Source organism: Glandiceps talaboti, chromosome 15 (assembly GCF_964340395.1).
Source record: "Glandiceps talaboti chromosome 15, keGlaTala1.1, whole genome shotgun sequence".
Lineage (NCBI taxonomy): Eukaryota > Metazoa > Hemichordata > Enteropneusta > Spengelidae > Glandiceps > Glandiceps talaboti.
Window position 1 is genome coordinate 19,069,349 of NC_135563.1, and position 12,306 is coordinate 19,081,654.

Sequence of the window (12,306 nt, forward strand, 5' to 3'; positions counted from 1 at the left end):
GACGAGTTGAAATTGGGACAAAGTGAATCGCAATCCCTACAACTTACATGTAAATACTGACATTCAAGACTACAATAACTGATGTTTTCATATTCACATTTGATACTTTTTCAAGTGTCAATATTTATTATCTTTGATCCACAGACAAACTGAGGACACTTACTGAGAGAAGACTGGCACAGCAATATGCTCCTCTAAGACAGCAATAACTAACGCAGATATGTTTCTTGAGAACGTAGAGCTGAGTTTGTCAGTGGTGCATTTATGAAAACGTCAACATTGCTGACTATAACATATATTCACTGTAGGTTTTGAGAAGCAATACATGTACTATAAACTATGGCTATTAATTTCTGTCAGCCAGTTTTCCAACCACATATTTCAACATCAGCTGTAACTTCTGATGGTTATGGTGTAGAGAATTTAGCCAAAGATGATAACAACATGTTCCAGGTCAAAGGTTTTAGGGCTGAGTATTTCATCAAACCACCCATAGATGTCATATTTGAATTCCCATGTAATATACACATTGACAAAATCATAATTAACCCAAACCTTGGTGCTCAGAAATCATGTGGTTTGGAAATTTTCACCAAAAATATACCCATGAGACGAAGAAATTTGTGGCTAGTTGAAAATAAAATGCTGGATTATCGTAGAGAAGATCAAAAGAATGACCATGGAAGTGGGTCTGTGTACGACATTGAAACTGTCGTTGGAAAAGCATATTTCAAAGAAAATGATGTCACCAAAGTGTATTTTTTAAATAGAAGATATAGGAGCCGAGTTCCATTTCATGGTTTAACGAAGACATCACCCTTACAGCTGTCTGGGACAGTGGAACGAGACTTACGTCACCATTTACATCAAACATTGTCTGATGTCAGTCATGTGATAGTACGCATTACTCGTGTATTCAGTGGATGTGTTCCTGCATTGCAAAAAGTTGAAATTTATGGTCAACCTTCCAGTTCATGTGGACGGAAGGTTGATGCTTTCATAATGTCAATTTATAAAACCCTCCATGAGCTAAAATATAAGAAGGCAGACTCTCAACTGAGTGGAGCTTCTGGGTCAAAGGTCACACCATCATCGGAACATCAGAGTTTGGCTGTAAAGGCAGCCCAGTCTATCTCAGAATTCCCTACAGACTTTATAGATCCCATTACCTGTGACATGATGTCACTTCCTGTTCTTCTGCCTTCTGGTCATTCAGTTGACCAATCAACATTGGATAAGCACACAGAAACTGAGGCCAAGTGGGGAAGAAAGGCCAATGACCCTTTTACTGGACTACCATTCACAGATGTTAGTAAACCTGTACCAAATGTGAAGCTCAAATCTAGAATTGATCAGTTTCTGTTAAAAGCTGGGGATAGCTTTAAGACTGCACCAAGAACAGTGGGTAGGTCAACTGATGTTCACAACATTGGGGTCCCTACCATGGATATTCCTAGACACATGAAAAGATCACTCACCAGCAACACAACATCACATTCAGCAACAAATAATGTGCAGTCACCAATGCTAGGAGAAATTTCGCACACAACACAAATACATCAAGATTCTGTGAAAAATAAAGACTTTTTTCAATTAAAGTCCAAATCTAGTCAAAGTGATTACACCACCAATGTCTCACCAAGGATACAGAAAAGAGTGCCCTCTAGTGGCAATGAATCAATGAATGACAGCATGAGTGTTGATTGGAGAATAAGAACACAGTTTGCGAAGAAGCGAAAATTGGAGGAAAGTCCAAAACCCAGTGTTAGTAGTTCAGCTAGTGGATATCATCCAAGCAAAGGTAGAAATTCTTTAGACCGTTGATATACATTCAGTTTCACAGCACTTTTACACAATCTGTAACTTTGCAATTCTTGGTTGTTAGCTTGGTACTTTTCATTTAATATTGAAATATCATCGTATTATTCCAAATATTAAACATATTGATTTGTGCTTTAGTGTGTATTATGTATGTACATGTTATATACCAACTTATGAGAAATTTGGATCTGATTCAGACTGTCATTTTAACATTGTACAGTGTTCAATACTTCCAAGGCTATGAAACAAAATGACTGTTCAAACATTTGTTTCTCAAGATGGAGTTAGAGATTACCATATAAAGAACTCTCTCAGATAATAGCTATGTAATTAAATTTGTGGTGAAAACCCAATACCTTAGCTTATGCAAAAGTGTATGTGTGCATGGACATAACAGTCTATGGAAGAATATGAATGTATTGAACAGAAAGACATCCTTTCACATATTATGTTTTCATGTCATTTCCATAGCAACTAACCATGAAGAAAGACTTGCACTGAGCCTTGATGATGCTCTCCAAAATACGCTAGGAAAACTGCAAACATTTAGGAAACACCAAGGTAAGAATAGTCTACAACGTAAGAAGAGTATAACATGTCTTCTATCAGTTGATAGAACATCTGAACACCAAAGTTACCTTTACTGAAAAATGCTGAGAATATAGTGACTGTCACAGCACACACCTTCCTGAGTATAGCTTGTTATTACATGTAGATATTTGGATGGAATAGCAGTACCTGTATTTATTCTCTGTGTTTGATAACCCATTTATGCCAGTATATCTGGATAAAACATTTCTTTGAGTTTGAGGAAATTTCTTGAAAACCATATTCTCTATATCATGATTACAGTATTACGGTATAATGCAGTGTTTACTATAGTCGTGAAGTATTCATCATGTTATCTCACTTTTTGGTCTGATCAACTAGAACTAGAAAACACAGACCTTTACTGTCTGTTATGATGAAGTTGATAATGTAACAATAAAGCCATATAAGGAGAGATAGTATTGTTCAAATTCTGACTACTGTTTTGTTGTTTCATCTCTACAGATGGCAGAAAATCACAAGTTGAATCTAATACAGGAAGCCAGCCATGTTCTTCTTGCTCAGTCCATCTGCAAGCAACCAATAGCAGTGCCGTATACAAGTTGCCATGCCAACACTTGCTATGTAGGAAATGTCTAACTGAGAAGACAGCAAGTGAATCGGCACATAATAAATGCAGACTATGTAAAATGATATATTCTTCCAGTCAAGTCGAGAGGGTTTATGCTCTGACTTAAATAAAAAATACAGTAACAAAGTTAACTTATCAAATGACTGAGATTTATATATAGTGATGTTGTGATGTGCAATGTGCATCCGGTCTCCTCAATGTCATGTGCATAGGTAATACTTTACCATTGAAAACAATGAGAATATTAAAACCACCACAGGGATGAAATGGTTATGATGTTTACAGCATGAAAAGGGAGCATCCACCAGATGTCTGTCACGTATACATTCATGATTCATGATCAAAGCAAGTCATTTGGCATGTTGAGATTGTTGCATCACTTTTGTGATGAGAACACTTTTATTGATGAACACAGCAAGATTGTGATTGAGGAGAGAGTTTTTGTTTACATTAATTCAACTGGTAAGACTTTCTCCTTCATTTCAGTGTTCAGCAATAAAAGTGCTGTTATCTATTAAATAAAATAGCGCCCTCAACTTGTCAAATGGTCAGCTTTGAAGTTACATATAGTCTTTTGGTGAGCACCCCCTTTTCACCTGGTCAATGATTTTCTGATAACATCACAATCTAAGTAGTGCAAGCATTAATTAGATTATGAAAGTTATTTGGGAAATCAGTATATACATTCTGAAAAATTAAATGTTTGTAAATAAATTTTTGATGGTTATGTGATGTTTTTTTGTATGATACTGGTATAAATGTGCATTTCCTGTGTGGTAACAAAAAAAATAATTGTGTGTTTCCAATAACGCAGGTAGGTAGGCTGAGATTTTATTTCAGTTTATTGATCCAATGGTAAGGACTTCATCCCACTGCTGCCACCAATGTAGAAAGTTTTAAAGGCATTGGATAATGTTGGTCTGAATACCTCTTCTGTGATAGTTTGAAAGATAATACATGCATGAAGGTCAAGAAGACAAAAAAAATCTTATTTTTTTGTTTTAAATGTTTAAAAAAAAGTTTAGGTTGCCGGTTTAAACTAGGCTTGGTCGGGTTATTGGAAACACAATTTTTTTTTTTTATCTTGCCTCAAATTCTTTACAATAAAGACTTGTTTGTGATATTCAGAGACAGTGATATAGTAAAACCAAACCAACTGTGTTCCTAGAGATATTGTTTTCTAGAATTAAGATGTCAGAAACTAAGGACGGTATATTTGGTTTACCACAGAATATTTGTAATGTTATCAAAATGAATGAGTGAGTGAGTGAATAAATGGACATGGTCCAGGTCTGAAGATTAAGCTGCATTAATTTTGTATAAAATTAAGTAGAAAAAGTGTCCAGAACAAAAAAAAATTATCAACATAATCCGCATTAAGATAACACTAATGCAATGACCCAGGATTAAAAGATAGCCCTATAAACGTTTTGTTCCAAACACAGATTAAAAATTGTTAGTGTACACCTCAGTCTTTGTCAACAGATTGGCCCATTACTCATAACACATGACCTTACAGACATGTGAACCTAATAACAGAATCACGATTGCCTGGAAGTTTGTACCACCTTCCACCTCTGTTCAATGGATCAACAACATAGATGAATTTTCATTTAAAGATCTGCATTAGTTTAATATCATATGAAGAATGACAAGATGTTATTCTACATACTGCAACATGTTTAATCATCACTAGTAACCATGACATCTTTGATTCGATGATGTCATTTTTGAGATGTGCCCCAAATTTACCATAGACATTATCAAATAACATTATGTTATTTTAAGGAAAGGGAACAATACTACAGTGTACAAAGGTTTCCTACTACTATATATTAGTGCAAACCATATCCCAAGGTTCCTCATCTACCTCTACGATTAGTCCATTGTGCTAGAAATAGTTACAGTTGACTGTGTTTGGGCCAATTAATAGTAAGTTACATATGATTGTGTTTGGGCCATTGTAGTAGAAATAGTAAGTTGCCTGGTCGTGTGTGGGCCATATTACCAACAAATTGTATTATTAGTAAACTAATAGAAGCAAACCTTACACTGTAACAAACACTTTCCACATAATATCTGTGACACCAAAAAACTAAGAGGTTAACTACACCTGGGTCAGTCATCTACATTCTATAACAAAATCCTCTTCTACATTTTGCCAATCATTTAGGCTTTTCACTTAGTTTATCTACCTATCTAATACATGTACTATCTATCTATCTATCTATCTATCTATCTATCTATCTATCTATCTATCTATCTATCTATCTATCTATCTATCTATCTATCTATCTATCTATCTATCTATCTATCTATCTATCTATCTATCTATCTATCTATCTATCTATCTATCTATCTATCTATCTATCTATCTATCTATCTATCTATCTATCTATCTATCTATCTAAACACGTTCAGTGACGACCAAAAACATGGAAGAAAAATAGTACCCTGTGTAAAAGCCACGTACCTTATTTGAATTTGAAACGAGGCGGCTGATGATGATTGTATAGCAACGCAAGAACGATGGTTAGTGGTTCATAGAAATGACGTCGACAAGATAAACCACAACAGACATTCCAAACTAGAAGTGTATATATTGAGCTATATAAAACCGTAGAGCTTTGTCTAGATTCAGGTCCCCCAGTCACCCACTTGAAATTGAAAACATAGAAATACAGAGAATTCAGGACCTGTAAATCATGTTATGACGAAATGGATAGCGAATATCAAGTTCTGTTGAAAGGTGGGAACTTTACAGATTTCACTTCAATAGTTAACACTTAAAGGCGGATTATGTCTACACGAGATCAGAAATTTAGGACCGATGCTTTCATTTGTTTATCAACTGAATTCATAACTTTTTTGAATGTATGTTGGGCCGGTGGCCTGTATTGTGAAGAATTAAAGCATCATATCATCATCATCATCATCATCATCATCATCACCATCATCATCATCATCATCATCATCATCATCACCACCACCACCACCATCATCATCATCATCATCATCACCATCACCATCACCATCACCATCACCATCACCATCACCATCATCATCATCATCATCATCATCATCATCATCATCATCATCATCATCATCATCATCATCATCATCATCATCACCACCACCACAACCATAACCACCATCACCATGTACCACCACCACCACCACCACCATCATTACTAATTCGTTCATTCAGCCATCAGTCAATCGTTAATGTTTTCAATTACTTACGACAAGAAACATCACATCTTTTCCTGTTTATCAAAATCATTATAAATGAGATGCTTGTTATCTTATTGGCTCACTGAGATATTGATGTGATTCGTATCCGATATACGGACACGTCTACAATGTGATCCTAGTATTTCACGTTAATTACTGTCAGGCAACACAATTTGTCTGAAAATATACTATTTGTACAAAATCTCAGGACATGATATACATTGAGATTTAATGATATATTCAAATGTGTTTAGCATCACTTTAAACCTGGAAAAGCTGTAACCGGAGAATTTCTTTTCGGTCAGACAACCAACAACATATTTACTGAAAAATATTGCACTTTTACGTTAGACTTTGGCTTAAAACCGGCACGGTATGGGCATTATGGCAAGAAGTATTTTAATTGTAGTTTGTGCAGTGTTGGTAACAGTGGAATGCATAAATGTTGAAGATCATTTCGTTGTATCCAGAGAAATAATATATAAAGCACACAGATTGTCGTCCACTCTTGTCATTCTGGACTAAACAGGTTAGAACCAGTCTTTGGTAACCTGCATCATCATCATCACCATCATCACCATCATCACCACCACCATTGTCATCATTAACATCGTCAACGTCATCATCATCATCATCATCATCATCATCATCATCATTATCATCAACTTCATCCGTCTTCTACATATATGGTAATGGTGTAAACACAACATTAACATGACAATAAAGTTAACCCCTGTTACACAATTATGCTAATGCGGGAAGACAGTTTAAATTTCTTTCAAAACACCTATACTTTTAATTTCATTTTAGTTGCCTACTCGTACATGAGCATACCAAGAGATCATCTACTCTCTCTATATTGTTGCGTTGGTGTAAAATAGAAGTAAGTGTTACTAAGTTATTGTTTTGTGATATCTGGATCTAGATATACGATAAACTTACTTAGCTTATACATGGCAGAAATGTGTTAATGCTTCTATATAACCGTATACGTCTACGAATATTGTAGAAAATATTCATCAAATTGAAAATATCAAAACACTTCGATTTCTATGCTTGTCCTTTGTGATGGAGCTAGAACTCTCGAACTGAAAATGGGTTTGAGGTATCAAGTACGAAAACAGTGACTAATACCAAATTCGCGATTTCTCCATACTGAAAACTGTCGTTGTCAACGTTATATGCTGTATTCGGTACACACAGCAGCCGCCAATTTTGCCATGGTAGTCCGTCACGAGTTGTCAATTTTGCCATGGTAGCGCGGCAAGAGTTGCTACTTCTGGTTATAAAATGTCTTGATTTCAACGGTTTCAGGCTACGTTTGGAAAGTTTTGTTTTTAAAATTCTGATTGTTCCTTCATCACCAGTTAAAGGTAAAAACTTAATTCACAACAATAACTCAACACCTCTAATATAAATACAGCGCTTCAAATACCTACGTGAAGTCAAATAGAATCCTTCTTTGCATGGAAGTTGAATACACTATTGGCTCTTCAATACAATCATATCTTTTTCTTAGATAATTTAAAGGATTCGGATATCGTATATCCAATGACGAAATGTCGAGAAAATATTTAAATGCTGAAATCAAGTAGTTCTTGTTCGGTATGATTCATACATTTTACTTTGTGGAATTCACTAAATTTTGGGATGTTAATTCTAATAGCAAAGATACTTAAATGTCATTTGTTGCTCTGCAGCAAGATATTTTCCACAAGGATCTCCGAACGACGACGGCATCCCCGTAAGCTTTACAGTAGGTTGTGTTCCCGTGACACTTTGAAAAAAAAAAACAGTTTGAATACGGAAAGTATTGTCAATTTCAATGTGAAATCAAATATACCAAATTCTTCAACATAGTAATTTTCAGTAATTTGTGGTTAGAAAATGTGCGACAAAAATCTCAAATTGGCTATAGCATGTAAGTTTATAGTCATTCTGATCGTACGTCATCCAGAGCTCAGAATGCGAGGAAAACTTGAAACGTTCAAAAGTGAAACAAACATGATTGTATACAGTATTATTTCACCTTTATCGTGTGTGCTAAAGTTTACTTATTGATTTGTAATTGACTATCGCCAAGTAAGCATCGCAAATATAATTTATTGTATATGTCGTGTGGTAACGAGAAAACAACGGAGAAAACTCGATTAGCTTTGCAACGTTATGCTAGTAATCACAAGGCAGTTCACGAGTGATATCGGCTTGCACTAATTGTTTTCATACGTTAAGAGATAGATAGATGACAAATTATATTTCAAACAGTGCTAAATGCACATTGACATTAACGCAAGCGGGATAGAGAGAGAGAGAGAGAGAGAGAGAGAGAGAGAGAGAGAGAGAGAGAGAGAGAGAGAGAGAGAGAGAGAGAGAGAGAGAGAGAGAGAGAGAGAGAGAGAGAGAGAGAGAGAGAGAGAGAGAGAGAGACAGACAGACAGACAGACAGACAGACAGACAGACAGACAGACAGACAGAGTGAGAGACAGAGACAGACAGAGGTAGACAGAGACAGACAAAGACAGAGAGAGACAGACAGAGAAAGAGAGACAGAGACAGACAGACAGTGAGAGATCTAGAGGCAGTGAGACCGAAGACAGACAGAGAGACAGACAGACAGAGAGACAGACAGAGAGAGAGAGACAGAGAGACATAGAGACAGACAGACAGACAGACAGACAGACAGACAGACAGACAGACAGACAAATAGCCAAACAGAGACAGAGCAAACAGTTTAATACAAACATGCATACAGGTAGACAAACTGACACAAATGGTGAGACAGTCCAACAGAGGCATTAATACATAGAGACAAAGAAACATTTTGTTTCATCAAACATATAGTCTTTCAAGTGTTGTGAATGAAATAACAATATATGTAGGACTGTCATCACTGTCATGGTGTTGAAAAGGACATTGATGCGAGGCGCATGTTTCGTGCGAATGTTGAGATCGTTACGGGCATTTTGAGGAAATAGTACATCGGTATCACACTTTTGAGAATAAAGACGAAGTGCTCGTACTGTAGTGGAGATGTGTTAAAAAATTGACTTTGAGGTAACATTTATAGTCAAGTTAGTTGCAAAGTGTTTAGCAATGGAGTAGACAAAATTTTTCAAAGAGGAAGACTAATCGCGGCTTGCGATATTCCAAACATGTCTACAGTATAGTACTGTGGGGTTGGCGAAAAAAAGACAGATTTTTAGTTTAGTACAGAAAAACGGAGAAATTAAAGACGATGATAAATCTAGTGATTTTAAAAACTTGACTAAAAGTTGTTGGATTGTGGTCAAGATGGATCTCGGTAAAAAAATCTAACAATTAAATACCAAACAACTTTGCATTATAAATATCCATATTTCAACAGTTAATACATTTCATACACGCACAATTGTCCACCCTCAATTATACCCAATCAACACTTAATTATATACTTATCGCAAATGTAATTGTTGTCCGTCAAGTCTGCTCTGTCGCGTCGTTGTCGTCGGCGGCGGAAAATGAACAAAACAATGAAATAGCTGCTGCACAACGTCAACACCTTTCACAAAGAATAGCGAATGTCACTTTTGGTCACGTTACTCGTGTACTGAAGACAAGGAAATCGTGTAGCCTATACTTAGAGAACTGGTAATTCATAGAAAGTGCACATGGCCAGATAAAGAGCCACTTCATTCATTAGAGAACAAAGGTAAATGAAGATTTTGAGAAGGACAAGATTGCCGTGTGCTAGTGAAATTGATCCGTGTGATGTACAATCATTCGGCAGGCGTCACACCTCAGTCAATAACTGTTGCAGTATATAGGCTGCAAGTGTTGGCCCAGCAATCACAAGTTTGAGATCGAAATACTCAGAGTTTTGTTTTCAGTGGGTAGTGTTAATATAAAGAGTCTATGTAATCCGTAATCCTTTGACGTCGACGGACAGAATTTTAATATCACAAAACTTAAAGAGGCCTCGGTTACAGACATATTGTTCCACGTACTGTAACACATTCAATGACATTAAAAATCACTATGCGGTATTAGGCTGTTGTCAGAATGTATGACAAGGACAGGACAAATTAATTGAGGAGAAATTAATTTAAAGATATATTTTGGTATTTGATTGTTATAGTACAGCTGTGAATTAATAATAAGTATATAGTTTGCAGATCTCAACATACACGCGAACATTTGAACTTGAAGGAAAAGACGTACAAAAACAGTTCAAGTTGAAAGTTTTATGATTCTCCACTCTTTGCCATATCACATAATTAGTTATTGAATACAGAGTTTATATTTATCAAATTTGTCTTTTTAATGATACTACATCTAGAATTATTTGACGTGATCAGTTGTATGGAATTCAACGAATTCGACAAAAAACCCCAAACTGTCTGACAGATTGATGTAATATTTGGTGTTGATGTTTCTAAGGTATCTTAACAAGAAGGTGTTCGAGTCATGAGGTTTTTATCCCTGTTTTACCTCTAATATCTAATTCTTTTTGTCAGAAGACTTTAACTAATATAGATAACTTTAAATTTAACTTATTTTGCATTCTTCTTTGGCTATAATAAACATTGTAGATTAAAAAATTTCAGTGTTATTTTTCCTGGATTGAGACAAATTTGAAGTAATATTTTCACTCACAAAACACCCCAGTTAATTCTTTTAACATTTCACCCTTAAGCCTGTGGGCAAAATCTATGTTGAAATGAATACATGAACGGTCCACTTTGATAGATAATTTTAAATAAATCACAGGTTGTACATTTAAAACAGCACACCGTTCGTATGTCGGACTGCCATTTCTAGTGCCCTCATATAGATGTAGAACCTGAAAATATATTTCAGAAAACGTTGTCATTTTGGGGCTCTATCCCCAAATTCTACCCAGCCCTTCGCTTCACATTTGACCGCAGCCTAATTATCATCATGCTGCATGACCAATTACCAGTTAGTCTGAATATTAAGTCTATTATTTAAATTAAAGATGGCATATAAATTGTCTGCAATTGATATTGAAGGTATTAGAAGCCAAAACTGGTCAAGTGTCGTTACCTAGCAATTAAGATATTTAAAAAAATTGAGGGCTTTAACTCTGACTTGAGAAGGGCTATTCCCGAAACGACATATTTTAGTTACGTTTTTGGGCCATTGACATTCTAGACTCCTACGTGTGCACTCTTGGATCTTTAAGTTAATAATCTTGCTTTGTGTCGTAGAGATAAACAGTCCATGATGGATCTATACGGAAGGAATACCCTCTCACAACAGTCGGCAAATTACACTGTAACACCAACCCATTCATTTTCTACGATGTATTCATCAACACTTTCTCCGTACTCAGAGATGTATTCCTTGTCGTCTCGTCGCCACTCTTTGTTCGACCTGAGCCACGCATCCTACATGGATCGTATTGGTGCCGACACATTGAGCAATACTATAGCTCTTGACGTTCCTACCAGGTATGCATTTTGTTTCTCTTGAATGTCCTAAATGTTTGTTTTTAGTCTTTGAAATTTGTTTTCTACATTAAAGCTTTATATTTTCATAAAGTTACAGGCGTAAAAAAATGTGTGATTCCGATTACATTCAATTTTAGAATAGGTGGGGGAGGTAGATTTTTTATTTTATTTTATTATATATTTTTTTCATATGCGAGTGTCTAGTTCAGGTTTTCCGTTGTTTTCCAAATGGTCTCTGTGTTCTTTATACCTTCCTATCAGATGTACAGCAATTACAAATTGGAAGAATAGTTTTATATTGTCTTTTTTAAGTTGATGTCAGTTTCCGCACCCGGTATTTCTTGCGAGACTTCACGATTTTCGAGATTTTATTATTATTTTTCTCGAATACGTAAAAAAAGTTTAGGGTTGGCCAGTAAAAGGATCCTTATGATATTTTCCATGATGAAGTGTGCAGGTGAAAATTTCAGTTAACCATTTTCAACGGAGTGGTGTTTTCAAAGGGAAACCGTAAAATCGACCATTAATCATGCCCATACTGCATTTTACACAACAGAGTGGTCTTAGTTGTACGCTGGTTTATTAATACAGCAGGTGAATTTTCATTTAAAGGATTTTTCA

General features: G+C 35.6%; 1 protein-coding gene across 1 annotated transcript; it reads left to right on the top strand.

Moving 5' to 3' along the window:
• Positions 1-339: 339 nt before the first annotated feature.
• Positions 340-3,355, top strand: LOC144446296 (RING finger protein 37-like). The gene is made up of 3 exons (XM_078136043.1): positions 340-1,801; positions 2,293-2,382; positions 2,875-3,355. Exons 1-3 carry the CDS (start codon positions 340-342, stop codon positions 3,105-3,107), a joined length of 1,785 nt encoding a protein of 594 aa, XP_077992169.1. The 3' UTR covers positions 3,108-3,355.
• Positions 3,356-12,306: the final 8,951 nt, after the last annotated feature.

Coding starts and splice junctions, on each gene's coding strand:
- LOC144446296 (XM_078136043.1), top strand. CDS start 340: ATGGCTATTAATTTCTGTCAGCCAGTTTTCCAACCACATATTTCAACA. Junction 1,802..2,292: donor TGGATATCATCCAAGCAAAG/GTAGAAATTCTT, acceptor TCATTTCCATAG/CAACTAACCATGAAGAAAGA. Junction 2,383..2,874: donor AACATTTAGGAAACACCAAG/GTAAGAATAGTC, acceptor TCATCTCTACAG/ATGGCAGAAAATCACAAGTT.